The sequence below is a fragment of the Cervus elaphus genome, chromosome 19 (genome assembly GCF_910594005.1).
Source record: "Cervus elaphus chromosome 19, mCerEla1.1, whole genome shotgun sequence".
NCBI lineage: Eukaryota > Metazoa > Chordata > Mammalia > Artiodactyla > Cervidae > Cervus > Cervus elaphus.
Genome location: NC_057833.1, coordinates 83369434 through 83392532, shown reverse-complemented (window position 1 = coordinate 83392532; position 23099 = coordinate 83369434). Strand labels below are relative to the sequence as shown.

At 47.7% G+C, this 23099-nt stretch overlaps 1 protein-coding gene across 2 annotated transcripts in view; it reads right to left on the bottom strand.

Annotated features, from left to right (window-relative positions):
* EPHB1 (EPH receptor B1) overlaps positions 1–23099 on the bottom strand; it is a 451560-nt gene that overhangs the window by 4694 nt on the left and 423767 nt on the right. For both annotated transcript variants that reach the window (XM_043874863.1, XM_043874864.1), the window contains 3 exons: positions 8836–8985; positions 2058–2251; positions 73–228 (listed from right to left, as the gene is read on the bottom strand). In XM_043874863.1, the coding sequence (XP_043730798.1) occupies positions 73–228; positions 2058–2251; positions 8836–8985 (500 nt within the window). The remainder of the gene's footprint in view (positions 1–72; positions 229–2057; positions 2252–8835; positions 8986–23099) is intronic.

Here is a 23099-nt window from a genome sequence, read left to right as displayed (position 1 = left end):
ACCACAAGGGACAGCAGCGAGGGAGCCTTGACCGCCACCCTCAGGCAGGACAGAGGTGATGACCTCACTTACTCTGACGTCATCTGAGTGACCAGCTGGAGGGACGTGAAGCCGGCAGTGAGGAAGCTATCTCTGTACTGGACCATCTTGATGGCGCTGAGCCAGTCATCCACGGTGGTGAAGGCCGTGAAGTCTGGGATGGAGCGGTCGAGGAGGGGCTGGGAAGGCCTGCGAGACAGAGGCGAGCAGTGACCCTACAGTTGCAGGGGGGCGTGGGCAGAGCCACACTCTGAACGGATGGTGAACTTCATGGAGGTTCAGCACCCCTGGTGGGATGAGGATTAGTGGAGGAGACCGGGGCTGACCCTTCCTTCTCTACACAGTTCTGAGCTGGCACAGCTCCTCAAGGCCAGGTGGCCCATCCCCCTGTCCGTGGGCTCCGTCCCAGGCCAGTCAGCCCAGACCGGCAGACTGACACAGCGTGGAGTCTGAAGGGAAGAGAAGGATCACAATTCCTTTGTAAACTGAAATCTAAGAACTTCACCAACCAAAGACATGGTTCTTTTACAAATATATGAAGTTCACTGCAACCTCCCCAATATTGGTAACATTCTTTTCTCCTGGTTCCGTCCTCCCCTGATTGAAAGAAATGGAATAGACTAGCCCACCACTAACCTTCTCTTGCATCCTCTCAGAGCAGATCCCCAGGTACCACATCCAGAAATCAGGGTGCCATCTTCACATCGCCCTCACCTTCAGAATCCACGCCCAACCTCTCACCAAGTCACAAAGATTTGACTTTCAAAACCTCTCAAACTCATTTGCTTCTTTCTACACAATTAGCCTGATTCAAGATGCTATCTCTACCATGGTTACTGCCATGTCTTCCTATCGAGTCTGTCTTCATGCTCCCCTCAACATCAAGTCCACACTAGCCTGTACTCTTTAAAAAAGGTAGATGTGATCCTGATAGGAACCCCCATCCCACCCCTGATTCATGTCAAACTTGACCCACTTCAGTGGGTAATCATTGCTATGAAAACTCAGAGGCCTTAGCAGGACCTAAAGGCTCTGAGCATCTGGCCCTTGCCTATCTTCCCAGCCTCAGTCCCCACCCGATCTCCTCAAAAACAGCACTCCCAACACACCGGCCCTGTGCTTCACATGCTCAGGCCTCTGCACAGGCTGGAACCCTGACCCTCTACTCCCACCTCACTTTCACTCAGCTAATGCATCCTCGCCCTTCAGCTCTCAACTGAAAAAGAGGCATCAGGGCCGCCTCCCTCATGCAAGACCAAGGTATATGCTCTCCAAGTATCACACACTTCCCTGCCACATTGGCCAGCGAAGCGTCAATTGGAGTATCTTTGGGCAATCATCTGATTAATGTGTACTGCTCCTAAATGATTCTGAGCTCCATGGGAGTATGTCTATCTTGTTCATTCTATACGGCCAGCGAGGTCATGGCTGTTAGCACATAAGCACCCAATACACTCTGGTCCAAAGGATGAATTAAAAAACAAGTTAACTCTGCAAATGTAGACGAGTGATGTACAGCTGACAGTTGCTGACAGTAGCTGACAGTTCTGTGCATTTGCTCGTAACAAAACCAACTGCTCTAAATTTCTCTGTCCCATAGCCGTCAGGTTGGCCAAGGTTCCAAGTCGGCAGCTCCCCCTGCCTCATACACTGAAAGGTGTCTTCTGGAAACAGAATTGCCCAGAAGTGGGGTCTCATATCAGTCAGATAAGATAAGCCTAATAATTACAGAGTCTGTGCCCAGTCTATCTGAGGCCAATGGACATAGAGAGCCAGAAAGGTATTTGATCATCTGTTTACAGCCCGTGCTGGGGACAGGGGATATTTCAGAAAGGTAGAGGGGGAAAAGGAAGGGAAGAGTTTTGGAACTTCTTCTATCTGTGGATAAGCTCAGCCATCTCTCCTTGCTCGCAGTGGCTGGAAGGCTAGCAGCCTTGCTCAGGGCTCTGCCCAACTATGAGACCCCACCCTCACCCCCACCCCCGCCCCTAGGCACCACCCTGCTCTACTGGACTCACACGGCGGTGATGGTAGCCACAGTCTTGAGACTTGCCGGGTTCCGGATCATCTTGTCCAGGGTGTTGACAATTTCTGCGAAGCGGGGCCGGCTGTTACGGTCCTTCTGCCAACAGTCCAGCATGAGCTGGTGTAGAGCAGCTGGGCAGTCCATGGGAGGGGGCAGCCGGTAGTCCTGCTCAATGGCATTGATGACCTGCAGTGACACACACGAGAACAGGTATGACTGCCAATGAGTCATTAGCCAGTCATTCACAAATTAGCCTCTGAGCGTGGAGCCTCCTTGCCCCAGGTGTCCTCATTCTGTGCCCCTATGCCTCCCACTATAATAGACTTTATGGGCACTTGGCTTCTGCCCCTAGACTATGAGTTCCCAGAAAGCAGGGCCTGCATCTTATTGTGTCTTTGTGTCCCCAGCTACTGGGACAGGGCCTGACATATACTAGATGGCTATGAAATGTTTGCTAAAGGACGGTTGGAGATTCTCCTTTGAGAGGATACCAGGCCCAGTCTTGCCTTCCTGGCAGCTGGTGGCACCAGGACAGATGAAACAATGCATGTGGAAATGCAGTGAACCCACTATTTGCAAAGCATGGTGGGCCTCATCCTGCTACTGCTATGGGAAGAGAGAGGGAGAGCGGGGATCACAATGTGATGGAGAACCTACTTCATGCCAGGGACCCTCTAGATGCTTTCTAGACATTATCTGCCTTAATCTTCATGAAGCAGCAATAGGAATTCGATAGAAGATAATTTAAACAAACTGGTTCAGTACAATGACAATGATAGAAATAACAAGGGGATCCAACATGAATATCTTCAGTCAGGTTTTGTTAATTTTCACAGATTCCAGGGGATAATTTTGTAAAGATTTTAGGATCTGTAAGCACCCTTTACTTCTCAGTTTCCAATTCATTTAAATTAATTACGCCTGCTCTCTGGTTTTGGAAATAGTAAAAATAATTATAAGCGACCCAGTGCTAAACATACAAATTTATTATGGCATACTCATAGCACAATGGAAGGAATGGAATACAGTGCAGGCCTTAAGATGTTGCAAAAATGTACCTATTGAAATGGAAATATACTCCCATTATAATATTAGGCAAAAGAGCAGGCTGCCTAAGTGCTTAAGATCATACCTATGGTATGATCTCACTTTTGTAGAAAAACAAGAACTAAAACAAAACAAAGACTAATAATTACACACATACATAGAAAAGTCCTTGGAAGGATCTATACTTGGAGCTAAGGGTGGACGCCTCTGGGCGGGTAGAAATATGAATGCCCTTTGTGTTTGTCTTTTTGTTTCTTTATATGTTTATACCCTATAATAATTAAGCGTTGATTTTACATTAACATAAACAGTTAAAGACCTTTAACAACATAGGAAATAATTTGGAGCTCAGGAATTTTCAGGTATTTTTGCTTCTACTTTAAAAAATGTCAGATTCATATCAACTGATTATTCTTTTTTTTTTACTTTGTAAATTGGTCAGAAAGTGAATATTCTTGATTAGTTTATACTGTTACAAATTCTATGCATGGTATTCAGGGCATGAGGGGGAATGAGATAATATAATAACCTGAAGTCATTAGAGACAATCAAGGTGTATTATTACTTCTATTCACTGTGGCAAAAAAAACCCCACAATGTTTCAGAAAAACAAGCACACAAACCATACCAACATGATCACTTTATAAAAAACCAGCAACTTTTGAATAATATGTTATACCACCAACAAATGTTTATCTCGGCCAGACTATTGTCAATGAGATTACCTGTTACCTTTTCAGGAGTCCATTTTAGCCCTATTTTCCCCATGAGGAAATGAACATGCAATCAGGGAAGTCATTTACCTGAGGGCACGCAGCTAGGGAGGGACAGGGCTGGGAATAGAGATATCTGAGTTTAAGTTCTGAACACCCTGAAGCCTACTCTTTCAGACTCCGTGGGATTGCCACAGTGATCTCAGCCTGGAGAACAGTCCTTGGAGCTGTTTGACGTCTTCATGGTAGGAAATGGGGATATGCAGCTAAACCAAGTAACCCAAGAGGGTGAGTAACGGGGCATCCTTTCTAGCTCCTTCCAGGCAGTCAGGTGGAGGGGCTCAGTCACAGAGTTCCCACTCAGCATGGGGACAAAGAATACCCGCTGAATGGCTCCATAAGCTCTGGATTGCCTAATTTACAAGCTGGTGGGGACGGTAGGAGGAGTTTGTGTCCAGATTCAACTTCTTTGAGGGGGTTGGGCCCCCCAAAGTCTTCCAATGCAAGGCAGCTCATGTTCCCCTAAACTGCTGGCCTCGTTGCTCAAATTATCTCATGGCCAGACTCCCATACACCAATGCTCCCCCCAACAAGATTCCTCTTCTGTCTGCCCAAAGGAAGAAGGAGCACTGGAGGCAAAGCCCTTCTGTGGGCATAGCTCAGAGGTGCCACCAGCTGACCTAAGCGCTCCTGGCACGACATGGAGAGACTGGCATGCTCTGACTCTTCTGGTCTGGGAGCTTTAGCCCGGATGCCATGGAGCCGCTTTGCCCTTGTCTCCTCTACATACCACCTCTTTAGAATCTTCGGAAGACTGTTCTGGTGTTTGATTTTGTATTTCCTCTGTTTGTTTGATGTGCTGACTTTCTTTTTAAGGGGACATCAAAGAGTCACTGATTCCTCCTCCCTGCAGGTCTGAAGCCCCACACACTGTGTTGGTAATGGTGTGGCATTGCCATTGAGCACACAGACCTTGGAGATCCGTTAAAATACTAACTCCATTTCTTATTAGCTCCAGAAACATGGGAGAGTCACTTGACTTCCTGAAACTGCACAGATACAAGGAGGCGGTGTGCATTGAGGGCCAAACATGAGAGTCATGGAAAGGATCCCATCATCACATGGAGGCTGTCACTGTGGCCATGGCTACTACAGTGGAGGTCTTCTCTGCAGAAAGTGTTGCTGTTCTGCAACCAGCCATCTGGAGGTTTAGGAAGATGGTGTTTGGAAAGCATGTAGTGGGGACTTGTTAAATGGTACCTCTCTCCCAGTGTCTCACCTTCTGTGATAGAGGAGAGAGGAACCCCCTCCCCAATTTTGCTTACAAAATTGGACTTTATTCCATCTGCTATTTCTTCTGGACAACTTTGCTGTTATTGCTCGAGTAGATACTTTGGGAGCAACGATGCTTCTTACACATACAAAAAATTAATAAATAAACGCTTTATTCTCTGCTCCAAAGAAAAAATACCAAATCATTAGTTGGTATATGGGTAACATTAATCTATGATTTTCCCAGGTGGTAAAGAATCCACCTGCCAATGCAGGAGACCTGGGTTTGATTCCTGGGTTGGGAAGATCCCCTGGAGAATGAAATGGCAACTCACTCCAGTATTCTTGCCTGGGAAATCGCAAGGACAGAGGAGCCTGGTGGGCTACAGTCCATGGGGTTTCAAAAGAGTCTCACATGACTGAGCTACTAAACAAAAACATTCATCTACTTATGTCCTTCATTGAAGCACTATACATTTGAAGATTTTTATTCTCTTTTTAAGGATTGGTGTTTTCTAAATTATCTGAGTACATATAAGTTATACTCAAATTAAAGCATCATTATTTCAAAAAAGTACTTGTGGTCCTCTAATGGGGCTTTGGGATCACTCCTTGTCACACCTGCCTCACTGGCAGCTGTGGAGGAAGCCAAGAGGAGGCAGGAGAATTGGGATTTATAGTCCCAACACCGGTGACTGCATCTGACTTGTGAACAAAGATGTGACCCAAACCTGGGGTCAGAGGGCATCCTGCTGAGCAGACTTGAAAATCAGAGTAAGTCCTGGGCCCCTTGGGCTTCCCTGATGGCTCAGACTGTTAAAAGTCCACCTGTAATGTGGGAGACCTGAGTTCTATCCTTGGGTTGGGAAGGGGACAGCTACCCACTCCCATATTCTCTCCTGGAGAATTCCATGGACAGAGGAGCCTGGCAGGCTATAGTCCTTGGCGTTGCAAAGAGCCGAACAGGACTGAGTGACTTTCACTTCACTTCTGCCTGGGCCCCTCTCCTTGATCCATGACAGGATGAGATAAATGGATGTTGAAAGACTGGCAACTGAAATGAGATCAGATGGTATTTCCAGAGAGAAGCTGATGGTGAGTGCGGCAGTGAGAACATCTCGGGAGCTGTCACAGAGCAGGCCTGACTCACTTTGAATGGCCTACAGCAACAGGTGCGGTGGGCTGCCTTTGCTCACCTGTACCCTGGGATGGCAGGTGCGGGGCTGGGTGGGGACGAGGGGCAGGTAGTCTGGACCAGGGGCCCAGGGCTGGTGCTCCTCTGTGAAAGGAGCAGGACCCCTCCCCTTGCCCTCCTGTCCCCAGCGGGGCTCCCAACTGCCCCCAGACATGCACTGTCTATTAGTGAGTTGGGCGGTGGGCGGGTTTCCTCGACCTTCCATGTGGAGAGTGAAGTGGAGGAGCTCAGAGCAGTGGAGGATCCAGGGCAGAGGGGGTTAAGTTGAGCTCTGATGTTTCAATAAAACCGCAGCTCCTCTCCACAGACACTGCCACTCTCATTATCTCTGTCAATCAGATCCAAGCAGTAGAACTTCCAAGTTCTCTCTCTGGCTGACAAACTCTCTGTACATGTTCAAAGAACTTCCTGGGCTCTGGAAGCCCAATTACCAGCACTCCGACTTGCCTCTGCAATTCTCTTTCTTAAAGCCTTTCAATTGTCATCTGTAAAATCCTTTACTGCCACCACCTCAGTGGTTTCTGATGAGTCGGGCTGCAGCCGGGAGCCCCTCCTGGTCTCTCCCAGGCTGGGTCGGGAGATGCCTTCTGAATGGGCAAAAGTCACTCTCTGCCTTCCACAGAGAGTAGACTGGTACTTGGCACAATGGTGAAAGGCTTTATTTTAGGGGAAAAAACCAAAAAACGAAAGGAGAATAAAACTGCTCCTTTGCAGATGTTCCAATTCCCTTTGAGGCCCAGCTCAAGCATTAAATATCTGGAAACCTTCTTTACCTACCCCCAAATGTTCCCATAGCCCTATGTATATGGTGCTGGGCTGTAAACCCCCAAAGAATAGAGCCAGTGAGCACAATGCTTAGTCACAGTTAGCAAACTCTGAGTGTCTGTTGAGTGAATGATTTGGGATTTCTGAAAGTCTAATATCAGAAACTTCATTTGTTTTCAGCAGAGGTGAATACATTTGCTGAGAACATCCTGAATGTCAAGTCTTGCCTGTCAGAGTTCCCTAATCCATTCCACATGTGCTGAATTGTTCTTAATCGGATTACAGTCTCTGGACAGGGCAAAATGGGTCTGCTTTTTCTGGCTAACATTTATTACTCATCTAGCTGACAGTGTGGACGGAACCAGGGTGCAGCTGATTTCATGAAAGCAGCCTCGGCATCAACCCCGACACTTACTGATTCGACACGCTACAGGAGCAGAGGCAAAGCATGGAGAATCAGAGATAATAGAGGATCTAGACACCACCCATGGTCGGCAGTAGAACCTGGCTGAGGAGACAGCTGTTTCGCCTGCTCTGGGCTGAAGTCACTCTACCCTCCGGAGCAGGGGCCATTACCACTAAGCACCCAGATCCTCTTCTGTCTCACTAGAAAGTGTTTTCTGGGTGCCCAGGTCACCACCTTTCTCAACCTTCTGAGCAACAGCTATGGCTGGAAACCTCTGACTGGACAGAGGACTGGTTGGGGGCCAACTTCTCCAGTTTACCAGTGCCTTGGGAGCCCACGCCCATGATTCAAGTGCTCCTGGGGTGGCTGTTTTCCCCATCTGGACGGGGCCAGCCCTGTCTCTTTTTCCTTGGAAGTTGGGGAAGATAATAACTGCTCCCCAGTGATGGTAAGAGCAAGTGAGAACAGAGGAAATGCAGATATTGCAGACTGCGATCCCCTTAGCCCCAAAGGAACTGTATATATTTAGAACACAAGAAGGAGCGGTCCCAGGGATGGGGTGGGGGGAATCAAGGTAGGATTTTGATTGTGACCTTATCGAAGCAAATCATCCACAAAAGGTTATCCACTTTTTGGTAATTATGGAGCAAAGGGTCCCATCTGGAACACCCCTAAAATGCTTCTGCTAAAAGTATCTCAGATGATGCCTCTCTTTCCTGTCTCCCTATCCCTTGCGGGTCAGGGAGGGGTGTTGCTGACCACTCAGCTTGGTCCCCTCCCAAGACCCGTCTGGAGCTGACCAGCTCTGGGACTCTTGTTCAGCACCTCCTTCACCTACAGGTGCCAAGGATTCAGAAGAGCAGATTCTCAGGAAAGAAGGGCCTTTACAACGAACTCCTCCATTTAGAGCTGAGACACAGAAGTCAGACAAAAGCTGCTGCTGGCTCAACACAGCACATCCATCAGAGCAGAGCAGCTGGAAGCCAGGTCCTGCCAGGCAACCAGCACTGCTTCCTCTCCATCACACATGGTGACAGAGGGCACGCAGGCAAGTGCTTGGCAGCAGGGTACAATTCCGTGGTCAACTTTGGACCTGATCTATTCATGATTCAGGCCATTCAGAACCAGCCCATCATCTCTCGGATTGGTCAGGGCACATTTACAGGCTTTTGGGTCATAGGAACCATCACATCTCTGTGCTGGGTTCTTGATTAGTTCAAACATTGGTGCAAAGGAGGTCCCTGCATCCCCTGCGCCAGACACTTCACATTCAGGACCCGAGGCCCAGTGAGAAACCAGGTGGGCCTGGCATGCCAGAGCCCTGGGACCCCTGGGGTGAGGGTGGTAGCAGCCAGGAGCAGCTGACACTTACATCTTGGTTGGACATGTCCCAGTAGGGTCTCTCTCCAAATGACATGACTTCCCACATGACAATCCCGTAGCTCCAGACATCACTGGCAGACGTGAACTTGCGGTAGGCGATGGCCTCTGGAGCTGTCCATCTCACGGGGATCTTGCCTCCCTGGGGGAAGGAGAAGCCTGGTCAGTCCAACCACTGAGTTCCCAGTGGAAAGTCAGTAAGAATAAACTGGGCACACACGTCCATCCTTCCACCCCTACCCCGATGTCTTGCGAACTAGGACAGCGGGGTCCCCAGGCAGAGGAATCTGCAGGGCTGGTCTCTCTCACACCACGTGTGGGCACTCCGCATTGCTCCACACCAGAGGTGGTGACTGGGCCTGAGGTTGCATTCACCCCTCAGTTCCCTATGTCCTGATTCTACCATCACCGTGGGTGAGAGGAACAGTGAAACTAACATAGAGGCACTACCATAGCACACTGCCTGAGATCAGCTACGTGAGCCGTGACAGGCAGATGCGGCTCTGCTGACCCACAGTATTGTACGTACGCGTCACAACACTTGGGTCAGAAGGGAGCTAAGCAAGCAAAACAGGAAGACAGTGAAGGTAATACCTCCGGACACCCCCAACCACAAGATCACCCTCTGCCCCCCGCACCCTGTGCTCCAGCCCCGGGGGACAGGCTGTCCTCACTCTGCAGTCCACAGGCGGCCCCGGCTGCCCCTGGTTTACCCTGCCCGGCACTGAAAGAGGCTGGCTCTCCTCCCTGCCCTTCTGTGAGGCTGACACCCAGAGCTGCAGACACTTTCCTAACCGGCCACTTTTAGGCTTGTTTCCCCGTCTTACCCTCCAGCCACGCCCCCCCGCCCCACCCCCGACAGGAAGTTTCCAGCTTGGCTCTCGGCTTCGTCCTCAGGTTGTCTGCCAGATCTCAGCCTATTTTACCAGCTCAGCCACAAAGTCATGTCCGACTCCCCGCGACCCCATGGACTGTAGCCCTCCAGGCTCCTCTGTCCATTAGATTTCCCAGGCAAGAATATTGGGGTGGGTTGCTATTTCCTCCTGCAGGGACTGTTCCTGACCCAGGGATCGAGTCTGCATCTCCTCCATTGGAAGGCAAGTTTCTCACCACTGAGCCGCCTGAGAAGCAGGGGATTGCTATTCATCCATTTGTACATGCACCCTGTCAACAGATAGGCAGTGGGCACCGTTTTGTGCCAGGCCCTTCCTGAGGAGCTGGTGTCCCAGAGCTGAGCTAGCTAGGGGCTCTGCCCTCAAGCTGCAGGGGGAATGGGAAGGCAGACAAGAAACAGAAACTTTATACGTACTGTTTACAAGATGGAAAGTGAGGAGGGGGAGGCCGAGGAGGGTACAGGGTGTGTGAGAACTGGAGGAGACTCCCTAACACAGGAAGGGGTCAGGGAAGGTGGCCAGGAACAGTCAGAGGGGCAGTTCTCTGGAGTCTTTGGCCAGATGTGGATACCAGTACTGTTCCTTTCTACCTGTGTGACTTAGGGAAAGTTACCTAACCTCTCTGTGCCTCTGTTTCTTGTTGCCACAACGGAGGTAATGACCACACTTACATACTCAGGTTGTCATGAGGAAAACGGGGTTACTATCCATCCAGTGCTGGGGCAGGGCCAGGCACAGAGGGTCCATGCTATCCACTTGGTAACTAGTTAATCAGGCAGAGCATGTGGAGGAGGGAAGTCCAGGCAGAGAGGAGCACAGGCGGATGTTGTGGGTAGCAGGTAGCAGAGAGGAAGGTAACTGCCAGCAATGAAGGGTGGTCAGAGCATGGAATTCTGAAGGGGGATATATAGAGAGGGCAGCACTCTTGGGCACTGATGCCACTCACGGGGGCAGAGTTCATCATCCTCTAGGGAAAAAAACGATCCTCATTTTTAGGTCTTCGCGCCAAACACTGGACTTCACTGCCCCGGCTCCATTGAGATGCCTGGGCTCTGCCTCCATAATACATGAGGCCTACAGCTCCCTCCAACCCCTTCTCATCTGCCCCTTGCCTTGACTGGAGGAGGCTATTTTTATACTGACCATTCTCATGATCTGTTCAAATCACCAGAGATACACATCGGACTTCAGCAAAAAATACCTTAAAAATGTATAAGTGGTTAATCTGAGCACTAGTGACAGAAAAAGGAGCAAACTGCAAAGTGTATTTTTATCTGGCTTCCTCGCTGGGGTCTGGGAGGAACGAAGGCATTCTGGCCCCAACCTCCCCAGGCACACATCCAGCTTTCCGCAACGAAGACAGCCCTGATTTCCCCCAGGACTGTGGCAGGCTTTTGTGGTGGGAGAGTCCTCAACTCAAATGCCAGCAACGTGACAAATGCCTGGAGGGCAGGCTCGGGCTGCGGAGGCAACAGGATGCTCTGTTTTCACCATCCCCCCAAACATGAATGAATTTATTGGTTTTATCTCCTCGGTACCATGGTTGGGAAGAGAGGTGGAAAATCCAGCCAGTGAACCAGGAGTTGTCAAACACAGTGTCCGACAGCTCAGAGATCCCATGCTGTGTGCCCCCTTTGGGTGGGGGATGTTGCCACACTCGGAGAGGACCTGGGGCTCCCCTGGAGCAGAGGGGTCTCTCAATACAATACACCCGGGTTACTTAATGTAGGAGAGAGCGGGATTTAATTAGTGTCAGGCTGTGTGTGTGAGAGAGGGAGAGGCAATGAGACTCTGAGTGAAAACTTACCAGTGTGTGTGAGAGAGAGTGAGAAGCAGAGAAAATCTGGTCATGTGGGTCTGTGGATAAGAGTCAGGGCTTATCTTTTGTGCCTGTTTGTGTCAGGGAACGGGGAAGGGAGACGAAAGCGTGCTTCTCCTGAATTTCAAAGAGGCGATCTGGGAGTCTGAAGGTGTCCTCTCTGCCAAGTCTGGGGCAGACCCCAGGGCCCGCTGTGACAGCTGTTGCACCTCCCTACTGCATGTGAGTTGGCAGCGCCAGGCCCGCTGGCGAGGCGCCTCAGCCCTCCTGCCACCTTGCACCGTTGGGCCTCACTGAACACAGAGTTCGGGCTGTCACCACCCTGCCTCCATCCCAGAAGGTGGCAGAGCCCTTGAGAAGAGTGACCCTGGACAGGCAGGTGACAGTTGTGTCACGAAGGCCCCCCGCCAAGAGAGCAGGGGCCGCTGACCTCCAGGCAGGCAGGCGGTAGGGAAGGGGCTGGGTGGTTTCCTTCCCGGGGGTTTTAGAGTTCCCTCTCAGCTTTGCAAACATCACATCATCAGCATTGCCTTCAGATGCTCAGAGGTAATTATGATGGATTATTTAACTCATCTTCAATTACATGAAAGAAAATCTATTAATGTAGAGGATGGTGACCAGCCCCATGCAGGAGATTAGGTGAAAAGGAAGTAGAATGTCACTGCAGCTGTTGGGGCTTCTTCACATGAGGAAGGTCCTTCTTCCAGAAGAGAAGTCTGGACTAGAAAGACCAAGGTCAAGGTGCCCCTGTGATGGCCAAGTGCTCTGAAGGTCCTGGTTCTTGCCAATGGAGGCATGAGGAAGAGGCATAAGGAAGGAGTGATCTACTCTGCTGGATGGGAGGAAGCACAAGGGATGAATTCTCAGTGGGCAGACAACAGCTGAGGCCCACTGGAAGGACTCTGCACCCTGTGGGCCAGAGGGGCTGACACTGGGCTTGAAGAGAGCACTGTCCCCTGCATGGGTTCCTCCAAGCACCAGATGCCTCGATGTCCCCCAGGGATGCTGAAGGCACAGGTGTACGTTCTGCAGGGACCAGGGACTAGGTTCCCTAGAGCTGCTATAGGAGTCACTGTTGGGACATGGGGGAGAGAGAAGAGAAGAGGGTAGGAAGGCAGCTCACCATCATCGGCGTACTTCATACACCGACCTTCCAGGTAAAGCTCGGCATTCTTCACAAGTATGACACTTCCTCCAGAAGCTTGTTTCAGAATAATCATGCCTTAACTCAGGTATGAGATCAACTACAAAGGCTGTGTGTGTGTGATTTGATAAACTAGGAAGTGATGTCTGGCAGCAGATTAATTTTAACCCAGCCATTCAGGGGCACCTGCTAAAAACACACAGCCACACCTACCACTAACAGTGATGCCAGTAGGTAGAAGGTTTCAGCCTAGAGGTACTGTAGTCCCTCAGGCTCAGCCAGCCTGCAATAAACATCTATGCAGCACCCACTCGGCAAGCACCCTGCCGGGAACCTGACAAGAATGACACTCAGCCCCACTCTCGGGTGATAGAGATCCCCAAGGCCACCCAGCCAGCTCGCTGCCTTGCTGCAGTGACATTAGAGAGGTATAGCTCATATCTCTGGTTCTAGGACCCACCCGACTGTGGAGTTTTTCAGGCTACAGTCTGATCACAGCACTGGTTTCTCAGTTCCTAGGTATTCATCGTAGAGATGCCCAGAAGGGTAATGTTTCTAGCTGTCTGGGCACTGCTACAGTACTTTTCTCCACCATCAGGTGTGAGACAAAGTCTCAGTGGAGATATTACAGGAATCCAGACACTGATGAAAATTGAGTATTGTCAGTCATAGAATCATTGGAATCATGTTGCAGAAGGAATCCCCTTGAAGTGATAGGTTTATGACTGAGACGTCATGTAGTGGTTCTGAATTTCATAATGCCCACTCTCAAATAGGTTTATAATATATAAAACATATTAGGGTTGTTTTGAAGATCCAACATGATATATATATATATATCATGTATATATATGTAAACCACTAAGAATATTATTGTTACCATTAAACAAGAATTTATGGAGTGTTGTGAGTTGAGTTTGCCTCCCCACCAACCCCAAAAAACAATACATTCAACTTCTAAATTCTTGTACCAGTACACGTGACCTTATTTGGAAATCTGGTTTTTGGGGATGGAACTGTAACCACAGAACCAGCTCCAGTCTGGCCCCATTCTGTTTCTAAGATACTGAGTCATTTTTTCAGAGGCAATAGGAACAAAACTGCAAGTCATACAACTGAATTGTATGCAGAGAATTTATTGATCTCAAATAACACCTGGAACCAAAGTTTCTCCACCCCACAGAACCAAAGGACCAGGACATGATGGAACCTGAATGCTGAAACCCTTTCAGAAGCGAAGGGTTCACTGTTCATGAAGACCAGTTCTGCAGCTCCTTTACCATACCATAAACGGCCACGTTCCAAAACCCTCTAATCAAAACCTGCCCTACCAGTGGTCCATGTACCAACCCTCCTCCCCTAATTTGTAAAACTATGACCCAACCCTGGATCTATCAGGGAGATAGATCTAAGAGCCCTGTCTCCTGTCTCTTTGCTGGTCGACCTCACAATAAAGCTCTTCCTGTTCTCAAATGCTAGTGCCATAGTATCGGCTTCTATGCACATTAGCCCTTTGCTGGGTAACAGGAAGTAAAAGGTGAGGTCATACTGGATTAGAGCAGGCCCTAAATCCAGTCACTGGTGTCCTTACAGGAAGGCCATGTGACAACACAGAGATGGAAGAGGGCATGCAAAGTAAAGACAGAGACAGCAAAGGGAGTGATGCATCTACAAGCCAAGGAATGGCAAGAGTTAACAGCAGCCACCAGAAATGAGGAGAGAGGCCTGGGTCACATTCCTCTCTGGAGGTTCTGGAGGGAACATGACCCAGCCAACACCTTGATTTTGGACTTTTAGCCTCCAGAACTGGGAGAGAAAAAAAACTGCTTGCTGTTTCAGATCAGTACAGTAGTTCAGTCATGTCCGACTCTTTGCAACCCCATGGACTGCAGCATGCCAGGCTTCCCTGTCCATCACCAACTCCCAGAGCTTGCTCAAACTTATGTCCATGGAGTCAGTGATGCCATCCAATCATCTCATCCTCTGTCATCCCCTTCTCCTCCTGACTTCAATCTTTCCTAGTATCAGGGTATTTTCCAATGAGTCAGTTCTTTGCATCAGGTGGCCAAAGTATTGGGGTTTCAGCTTCAACATTAGTCCTTCCAATGAATATTCAGGACTGATTTCCTTTAGGACTGACTGGTTTGGTCTTGCAGTCCAAGGGACTCCCAAGAGTCTTCTCCAATACCACAGTTCAAAAGCATCAACTCTTCTGTGCTCAGCTTTCTTTATAGTCCAACTCTTACATCCGTACATGACTACTGGAAAAACCATAGCTTTGACTAGACAGACCTTTGTTGGCAAAGTAATGTCTTTAATTTTTAATACGCTGTCTAGGTTGGTCATAGCTTTTCTTCCAAGGAGTAAGCGTCTTTTAATTTCATGACTGCAGTCACCATCTGCAGTGACTTGGGAGCCCAAAATAATAAAAAGTCTGTCACTGTTTCCATTGTTTCCCCATCTATTTGCCATGGAGTGATAGGACCGGATGCCATGATCTTAGTTTTTTGAATGTTGAGTTTTAAGCCAAATTTTTCACTCTCCTCTTTCACTTTCACCAAGAGGCTCTTTAGTTCCTCTTCACTTTTTGCTATAAGGGTGGTGTCATCTATGTATCTGAGGTTATTGATATTTCTCCCAGCAATCTTGATTCCAGCTTGTGCTTCATCCAGCCCAGTGTTTCTCATGATGTACTCTGCATATAAGACAATATACAGCCTTGACATACTTCTTTCCCGATTTGGAACCAGTGTGTTGTTGCATGTCCAGTTCTAACTGTTGCTTCTTGACCTGCATACAGATTTCTCAGGAGGCAGGTCAGGTGGTCTGGTATTCCCATCTCTTTAAGAATTTTCCACAGTTTGTTGTGATCCACACAGTCAAAGGCTTTGGCGTAGTCAATAAAGCAGACATAGATGTTTTTCTGGAACTCTCTTGCTTTTTTGATGATCCAACGGATATTGGCAATTTGATCTCTGGTTCCTCTGCCTTTTCTAAATCCAGTTTGAACATCTGGAAGTTCACAGTTCACATACTGCTGAAGCCTGGCTTGGAGAATTTTGAGCATTACTTTGCTGGTATGTGAGAGGAGTGCAATCGTGCGGTAGTTTGAACATTCTTTGGCATTGCCCTTCTTTGGGACTGGAATGAAAATGGACCTTTTCCAGTCCTGTGGCACTGCTGGGTTTTCCAGATTTGCTGGCATATTGAGGGCAGCACTTTAACACCACCATCTTTTAGGATTTGAAATAGCTCAACTGGAATTCCATCACCTTCACTAGCTTTGTTCGTAGTGATGCTTCCTAAGACCCACTTGACTTCACATTCCAGGATGTCTGGCTCTAGGTGAGTGATCACACCATCATGGTTATCTAGATCATGAAGATCTTTTCTGTATAGTTCTTCTGGGTATTCTTGCCACCTCTTCTTAATACTGAATTTGTGGTATTTTGTTACAGCAGTCCAAGGAAATGGATACACTGAGTACATGCCATTTTATCAGGCACTAGTTAAAAATATTGCTGTTAAATTCCCAGGTCCACCATGGGCTACTACTGTGGTGGGGGGGGGGGTGGTGATGGTAGTGGGATTTGGGGGTGAGGGAACTTTCTAACATTAAGGTGGAAGCCCAGCAGATAAACCACAGGGCCTTCTGTAATATCTCCTCAGTGCTGTTGATAAGTCTACTTCCTGAAGGACTGCCCTTTGCCTAGCAACATGAGCGCTGTAGGGTGGGGACTTCAAGGACAGGTCCTTGGTGCTTCCACTGATGTGGTTTGGAGGACCACAGTCAGAATGCAGCTCTGATGATGACGGTAACACGCCCAAGGGAGAACCCACCCTCACTCTGCTAGCAGTGTCCACAGACTCAGCTGGTCAGTCCAGGCCTGCGTAGCTGCATCTTAATTACATAGCACTAGTTGAAGACCAGGTCAATATCTTTTCCTGACATACCCAGTAAACCTAGCGTGTGCTTCTGGGATCACTCTGGGGAAGGTCATTACTATTATTATTTTAAAATGCCAATAGGTGATCCAATTTCTTCAGAATCTCTGGGAGTGGTGCCCAAGCATTGGTGAGTTTTAACATGCTTCAGGTGATTCTAATGAGCAGTCATTGAGCACACGCATTGGTCTGCAACCGTGGTTCTCAAATTCGAATGTGCATCAGAATCGGTCCTGTTAAAACACACATCACACGGCCCTAACCTGGACTTTCAATTGTACTAGCTCTGGGGCTGGCTTTGAGAATTTACATTTCAAACAAATTTTCAATGTGGCTCCTACACTTTAAGAATCACTAGCATAGACCAATCAAACGTAAGTCATGGATTGAGTGGAGTCTCATCTCAAATACCAACTCTGGTCATTGTTAACAGCTGGGCTGAGAAGGATTCTAAGGCTTCATCTGGACTCAGCAAGGAAAAGTGCCGTGACTGCTGAGCGAAGCCTGCCACAAGTGAGGGAATGGTAGCCTATATATGGCAAGTATTTGCCTTACTGCACGGAACCTCAAAAGATCTTAAAATGGTGGGGGGAAAGGTCAATAAGCTGGCTTCATCAAAGTTTCCATTAAGTATTTTTAAGGCCCGAGGGAAACAGAGGGTTAACTGAGGTGAAGTTTACATCATATATAGCAAGCAGCCCTCTGGAGTGGCAAGTGGAACACTGCCAGCAGCAGTGACTGTCCTGAACATGTCGTTGAGCAGCCTCGATGAGGCATCTGTCCAGAAGGGGCTCCTTGCAGCCCTCAGTAGACACTTCAGACACCGATGTCCCTGCCCTCAGGGTACATCCACGGGACACGCCCTCCTGCTCTCCTGTTCCTGTCCACTGCATGGTGCCCAGAGACCTAACATGATTCTAAGTGTTAAATTAAGAAGGTATTTTAGAATGAATGTCTCTATTTAAAGCACTCTGAAAGTACACTGACCCATTTTTCCCAACCTCATCAGCAAAGTGATTTTTTCTCCAGATAAGACCCATATCAGCCTAGAAGGAAAAGAAGTTTACGCTGAAAAGGTTATCTTTCTCTTAGCGTTACCGGCTTCTAACAGCCAGTGGAAATGGCTTCTGGCTGCTGGATTGCAACTGAGTCTATATTATAAAGAGGCCGTTCCTAGTTCCCTAGGATGCCAGGAATTTGCATGAAAACACTCTCTCCATCTCTCCATCTTCTGAGAGAGTTCATCTGGCCCCACTGCTTATTTCTTTCCAGAAGCCACAATCTTGATGGTGACACTGTAATTTATTACCATGCTAAGGATTATGATGCAACATACAGAGAATTAGAACTTTAGGTGGGAAACCGGCTGCGGGAACAGGTGAGCTTTTGGAGAGGATGGTCTTATTTGTCATGCAAATGGCACACAGAACAGAGAAAACGGCTGGGAGAAAAGACAACCCAAAAAGACACACTGCATTGGCTGCAGACAAAATTGTTTCTAAATAGAATGTTTTTCAAAGCTTTTCTTGAAGCATTAGCTGCTCCTCTGAAATGAATGACACAATATATTTCGTACTAGTAATAAAATATGTGATTTGAATAGCTACAAATGGAGAGATTTACAGTCGGTGGGGTCCTGGCTGCCTCCCCCCTGAGCTTTGTGAGCATTGAAACCCTTCTGTGAGATGCTGCGAAAGGTAATTGCAGCCCAAACATCATTTTCCAGCAGCAAGAGAAAGGCCTATTTGGACATAAATTAACTAAAAATATGCGGATGATAGTGTGTGTTTCATGTGTGAAGAACAGAAAGGCCATTTGGTGACGTTTCCCAGCTGGAAAACACACACACACACACACACACACACACACATACACACCCTGTTTTCAACCACACAGGCGTTGTTTCCCTGTACTATACTGTCAGGGTAAACAGCTGTCTTTTACTATCCACCCCCAAAGTAGCCCCTGATGGCTGAGATGTGGGCATTTAGTTGATACATATATATATATATATATATATATATATATATGTATCACAGATTTCTCGAGTTTATAATTGAAAAGAAAGGGTAAAGAGACAAGGGCTAAAAATTCACTGGCTGCCTTCATTCATTGGACAAGCAGGCTGTCTGTACCCTCCAGGCAAGGGCACGGGCGGCAGAGGGACAGAGAACAATACCACTTCTGCCCTGAGGAGGGCGCTTTGCGGGGAGTCCGGCAGTGATAATCATCAGGGATGGTGGGGCTTGGTCTCTCCTGGTGCAACCCCCAAGCCTGGGCCGCGCTATCAGTGCTCCTGAAAAGTCTGCCCCTTGAGAGCATTTGGGTTAACCGGTCTAATCTGCTTCTGTCTCTGCCAACAGGCTGTGCTGGTGCCCCGCCTTTGCCCCAAGGGTCTCCCCTGTGACCTTCAGGTAACCACACTTCGCCCCTTCTAGTCCTGCCTCTGTCTGCGAGCTTCCTGCTGCTCTGAGGCGCGGCTGCTCCGTCTACGCGGCCATCCTGGGGACCTCTGTCCTGCTCTGGGAAGCCCGTGGGGTGTATTCCTCAACCTCACTGAGCTGACTAAGGCCTTCCATGTTTTCCTTCCTCTTCTGTAAGCATCGACAGATGGTAGCAACTCGTTTTCACAGGTATACTAGGTCTTTTCCTTTCTTTTTTTTTTTTTCATTTATTTTTATTAGTTGGAGGCTAATTACTTTACAGTATTGAAGTGGGTTGTGTCATACATTGACATGAATCAGCCATGGAGTTACATGTATTCCCCATCCCGATCCCCCCTCCCACCTCCCTCTCCACTAGGTCTTTTCCTTATTCACAGGGTAATATGCTGCCTCACCAATGTCCACTAGCCACGCTTCTAGCCTCTCTTCCTGTTCCCACCCTCCGGCAGCTATTTTAAAATAATCAGTCACATTAAATAGCTGAAGTTCCTCTGGCCTTCTGAACTGCCCTCCCTTCTTGGCACGGCTTCTCCCTCAAACAATCCCAGCAGTTATAACCAAGTCACTTAACCACTCTGTCTTACCGTCTCCACCTGCCAATAGGGATAATAATGCTTAATTATCTCAGAGGGGCGCACGAGGCGCTGCTGACTGATGCTGGCAGCCGGTGAGATGTGCGAGTGAGGCTGCTCTGCCTGCCTCCTGGCATGAGCCCTGTTCTCCAGGCCGCCTGTCCTCTCCGGCAGCAATGAGGGAGGGCAGGGCCAGCCCCAAAGACCATTCCGGGAGGCCAGCTCCTCCAGAGCCCCTTCTTAACCAGTTACATGAACCAGGGGAGGCGAGGATGGTGGCCATGGGTCCACACCTGATAGAAGGTGGAGGGGGCACTTGAAAGCGGCTTCAATTCCTAATCCCATGCAGCCTTTTCCTCATAGCAGATAATGAAAAAGAAGCAGGAAAGATAAATGGAGATAAATGTCCCTGAATATGGAGGACAGGGACATCGTTTCTATCCAAAATGGGGAAAAAAAGAACTGATTTCTGTTTCGCTTTTACAGAGCACAGAGCCACTAGTTTCATCATCACCTCTAGACTGTCCAAGTCCCAGTGAGTTTAGGCCTACAAAAGACCATGTGACTCTCGCATTTTTGATGTTTGGAGAGCCTTTGTTAAGACATAAGAATACTAAAGCATACCTCAAAGTAAAATGAGAAAAAAACATGTGTTGCTTTCTTTTTCAAATAAAGCATTAACAAGCAGAGTGTACTAACTAGACATAAACTAAGAAGATTGGTGGTGGTCCCCACATAAGGAGGGGCATGGGGTGGTGGGGGGAATCTCACAAACTGTGGCAGGAGTATACACTGGCAAAAAAGTTTTATGAAGTGAACTTTTTTCCTACCCTAATTTGAAATATGCAGTTCTTAACATCACCATGAGGGGCAGCTGAACATCATGTGCTCAAATGTGGTACCCTGAGAAGGACACACCATCATTTACGTAACGCATAAAGCATAGCCCAGTTCTAAGCATGAGGAGAGATCAGACAAACCCCAAAAGAGGAAGCTTCTATTCAAAGTAGGGGCAGTATTCTTTAATAATGACAATATCACAAAAAACAAAGAAAGGCTGTAAAAGTGTTCTCGATTAAAAGAGACTTTATCAACATGACAATGAAATGCAATATCTGATCCTGGACTAGATCTTGTACTAGAAGGAAAAAGTGCTAAAAAGAACATTGGGGGTCAGTTAACAGTATTAGAATACAGACAGTAGATTTAATAAAAGTATTTTATCCATGTTAAATTACTGAAGTTGACAACTGTCCTATTACAGTTATTAACCGAATATTTTCCTATCCTTAGGAAATACAGAAATATATACTGAAGTATGTGGGATACTTCATGGGGATAAAAGCCATGATATCTGCAGCAGGCCTTCCAAGAGTTTAGAAAAAAACTTTTTTGGTGGGGAGCAGGCAAATAATAAAGAAATGGGGTGAAATGATAAGAACAAGTAAAAAATCTGGACAGAGGTTATATGGATACTATTTGTATTATTCTTGGAACTTTTCTTTAAGTTTGACATTACTTTAAAAATTTAAAATGTGCAAATTCTTTGGCTCAGCAATTATTTTTCTTGAAGTTAATCATACAGAACTAGCTATGTAAGTGTGTAGAGTCATCTATATAAGAATATTTAGTAAAGCACTGTTTGAAATAAAACAACATCAGAAGCTGCCTAGATAGCCATCAAAGAGAGTTAGTTAAAAACGGAAAGTTTGTTAGTTTCTACAGCTCATTCATACAAAGGATACCTGAGAAAAAATCTGAGAAACCTACCAGGGGTAGCAGCAACAGGTTTCCAAAAGCAGGAAGTAATGCACTAAGCAGGGGAAAACTCATATCTATGATACATTGTCAAGTGACAAAGCAAGGCAATGAATGGATTGGTTTGTATATTGAGACTATTTTTGAGACCATAAAAAATAGAAACACACACACGCATATAAGCTGGGAAGGAAACACACCAAACTATTCATGACAGTGACTTCTAGAGATTGGGAAGGGAGAGTCTCTTCCACTGTTTACTTTAAACACAATTTTATGTATTTATTTATTTTTTAACCATTGCTTTTAAAAATAAACCATAATATTTTAAAAACAAAGAGACTTCTTTGGGTCCCTTTGTTCAGATGAGCTGATGTTTCAAGTTAGACCCATGAGGCCCTTCTTCCTGCCTGCTCTGATCGGTCTTCCCTGGGTGTGGGGGGGGCGGGCAGTGAGTGGGGGTGAGGACAGGCATAAGTCTGGTGAGTGGGGCCTGTGATAACAACCACTAAGAGCCACAGGGGAAGAGTCAAGTCTGGGTTGGAACAGCAGGAACTAAAGGGTGTCTCCCTCCTGCTGTGAAGAGCCCAGCTGCATTGGGACAGCCATCTCACTCCCTGGGTTTATGGGTTTCTACTCCACTCAACTGACCAGACTCCTACTTGGTATTTCAGATCTCTAGGAAGCATGTGTGTCACTCATTAATTCATTTCTTAAGTCACTCCACAGTTATTGAGCAGTACGTGGAAGCTGAGGTAAACGAGGAAGCCAGGCCAGCTGCTGGGAGAGACAGATGCAGGGCCGGCTGAGACCGCGAGGCCTGTGGCAGAGGCTTTGAAGAGCCACTGAGCAGCCTGGAGGAGGGCACTGATGTGAAGGCAGGTATAGGTTGTACAAGCTGTGTCGAGAGCATGGTGAGAGCGAGTCTGTAGGCTGAGCTGCCCACGGCTGTTCCCAGCCTCTCATGCTCCTTCCTGGCCTTGGATTATGCTGTCCCAACTGGGCTTGCATACAGAACTTGCTTGGGGTGTGCTGGGACCCCAGCCTGATTTAGACTTTAGTCAGTGTTGCTTGCATCTTATCTGTTCTTTCTCTTGATTAATCTCTCTATTTTCTGATCTACTTTAGGATTGATAGTTTTCCCATTTCTTAGAAAACCGACTCCTGGAGAGCCTCACACATTCCCAGGCTCAGCTTTCTCCCAACGTGCTGGGTCTAAACCCCTGGTTTGCCTCCTTGCCTATCCTGCTTGAGCTCATAGGAGCCCAGGGCTGGGTGGTTTGGGACCACCTGGATTCTTCACAGTAGGAAGGAGAAACCCATCAGTGTCTGCACCTCCGACCCTGAACTTGACCTTTTCGCTGTGGCACTTAGTGGCCTCCCTAATCTCACCAGAGCATTGAAACTCTGTCTAGAATTGCAAGGCCAATTCCATTCCAAATTTTCTGTAATTGTGAGAGTCATGGGAACATTCCCTGCTGAAGTCCAAGGCTCTTTCTCTTTAGAGTTCAGAACCCATTTTATTTGGAGCTGGTAAACTGTGCGCACCTCCAAAACAATTCCCAGATCCATAGTCTCCTGAGGCCTGGGAACCCACTGTTTTGTAGGAGCCCAAAAAGTTCAGGAGACAGTCTTCACCACAAGACAAGAGAAACTCTGGCAACTTCCCAAGATCTGTGGC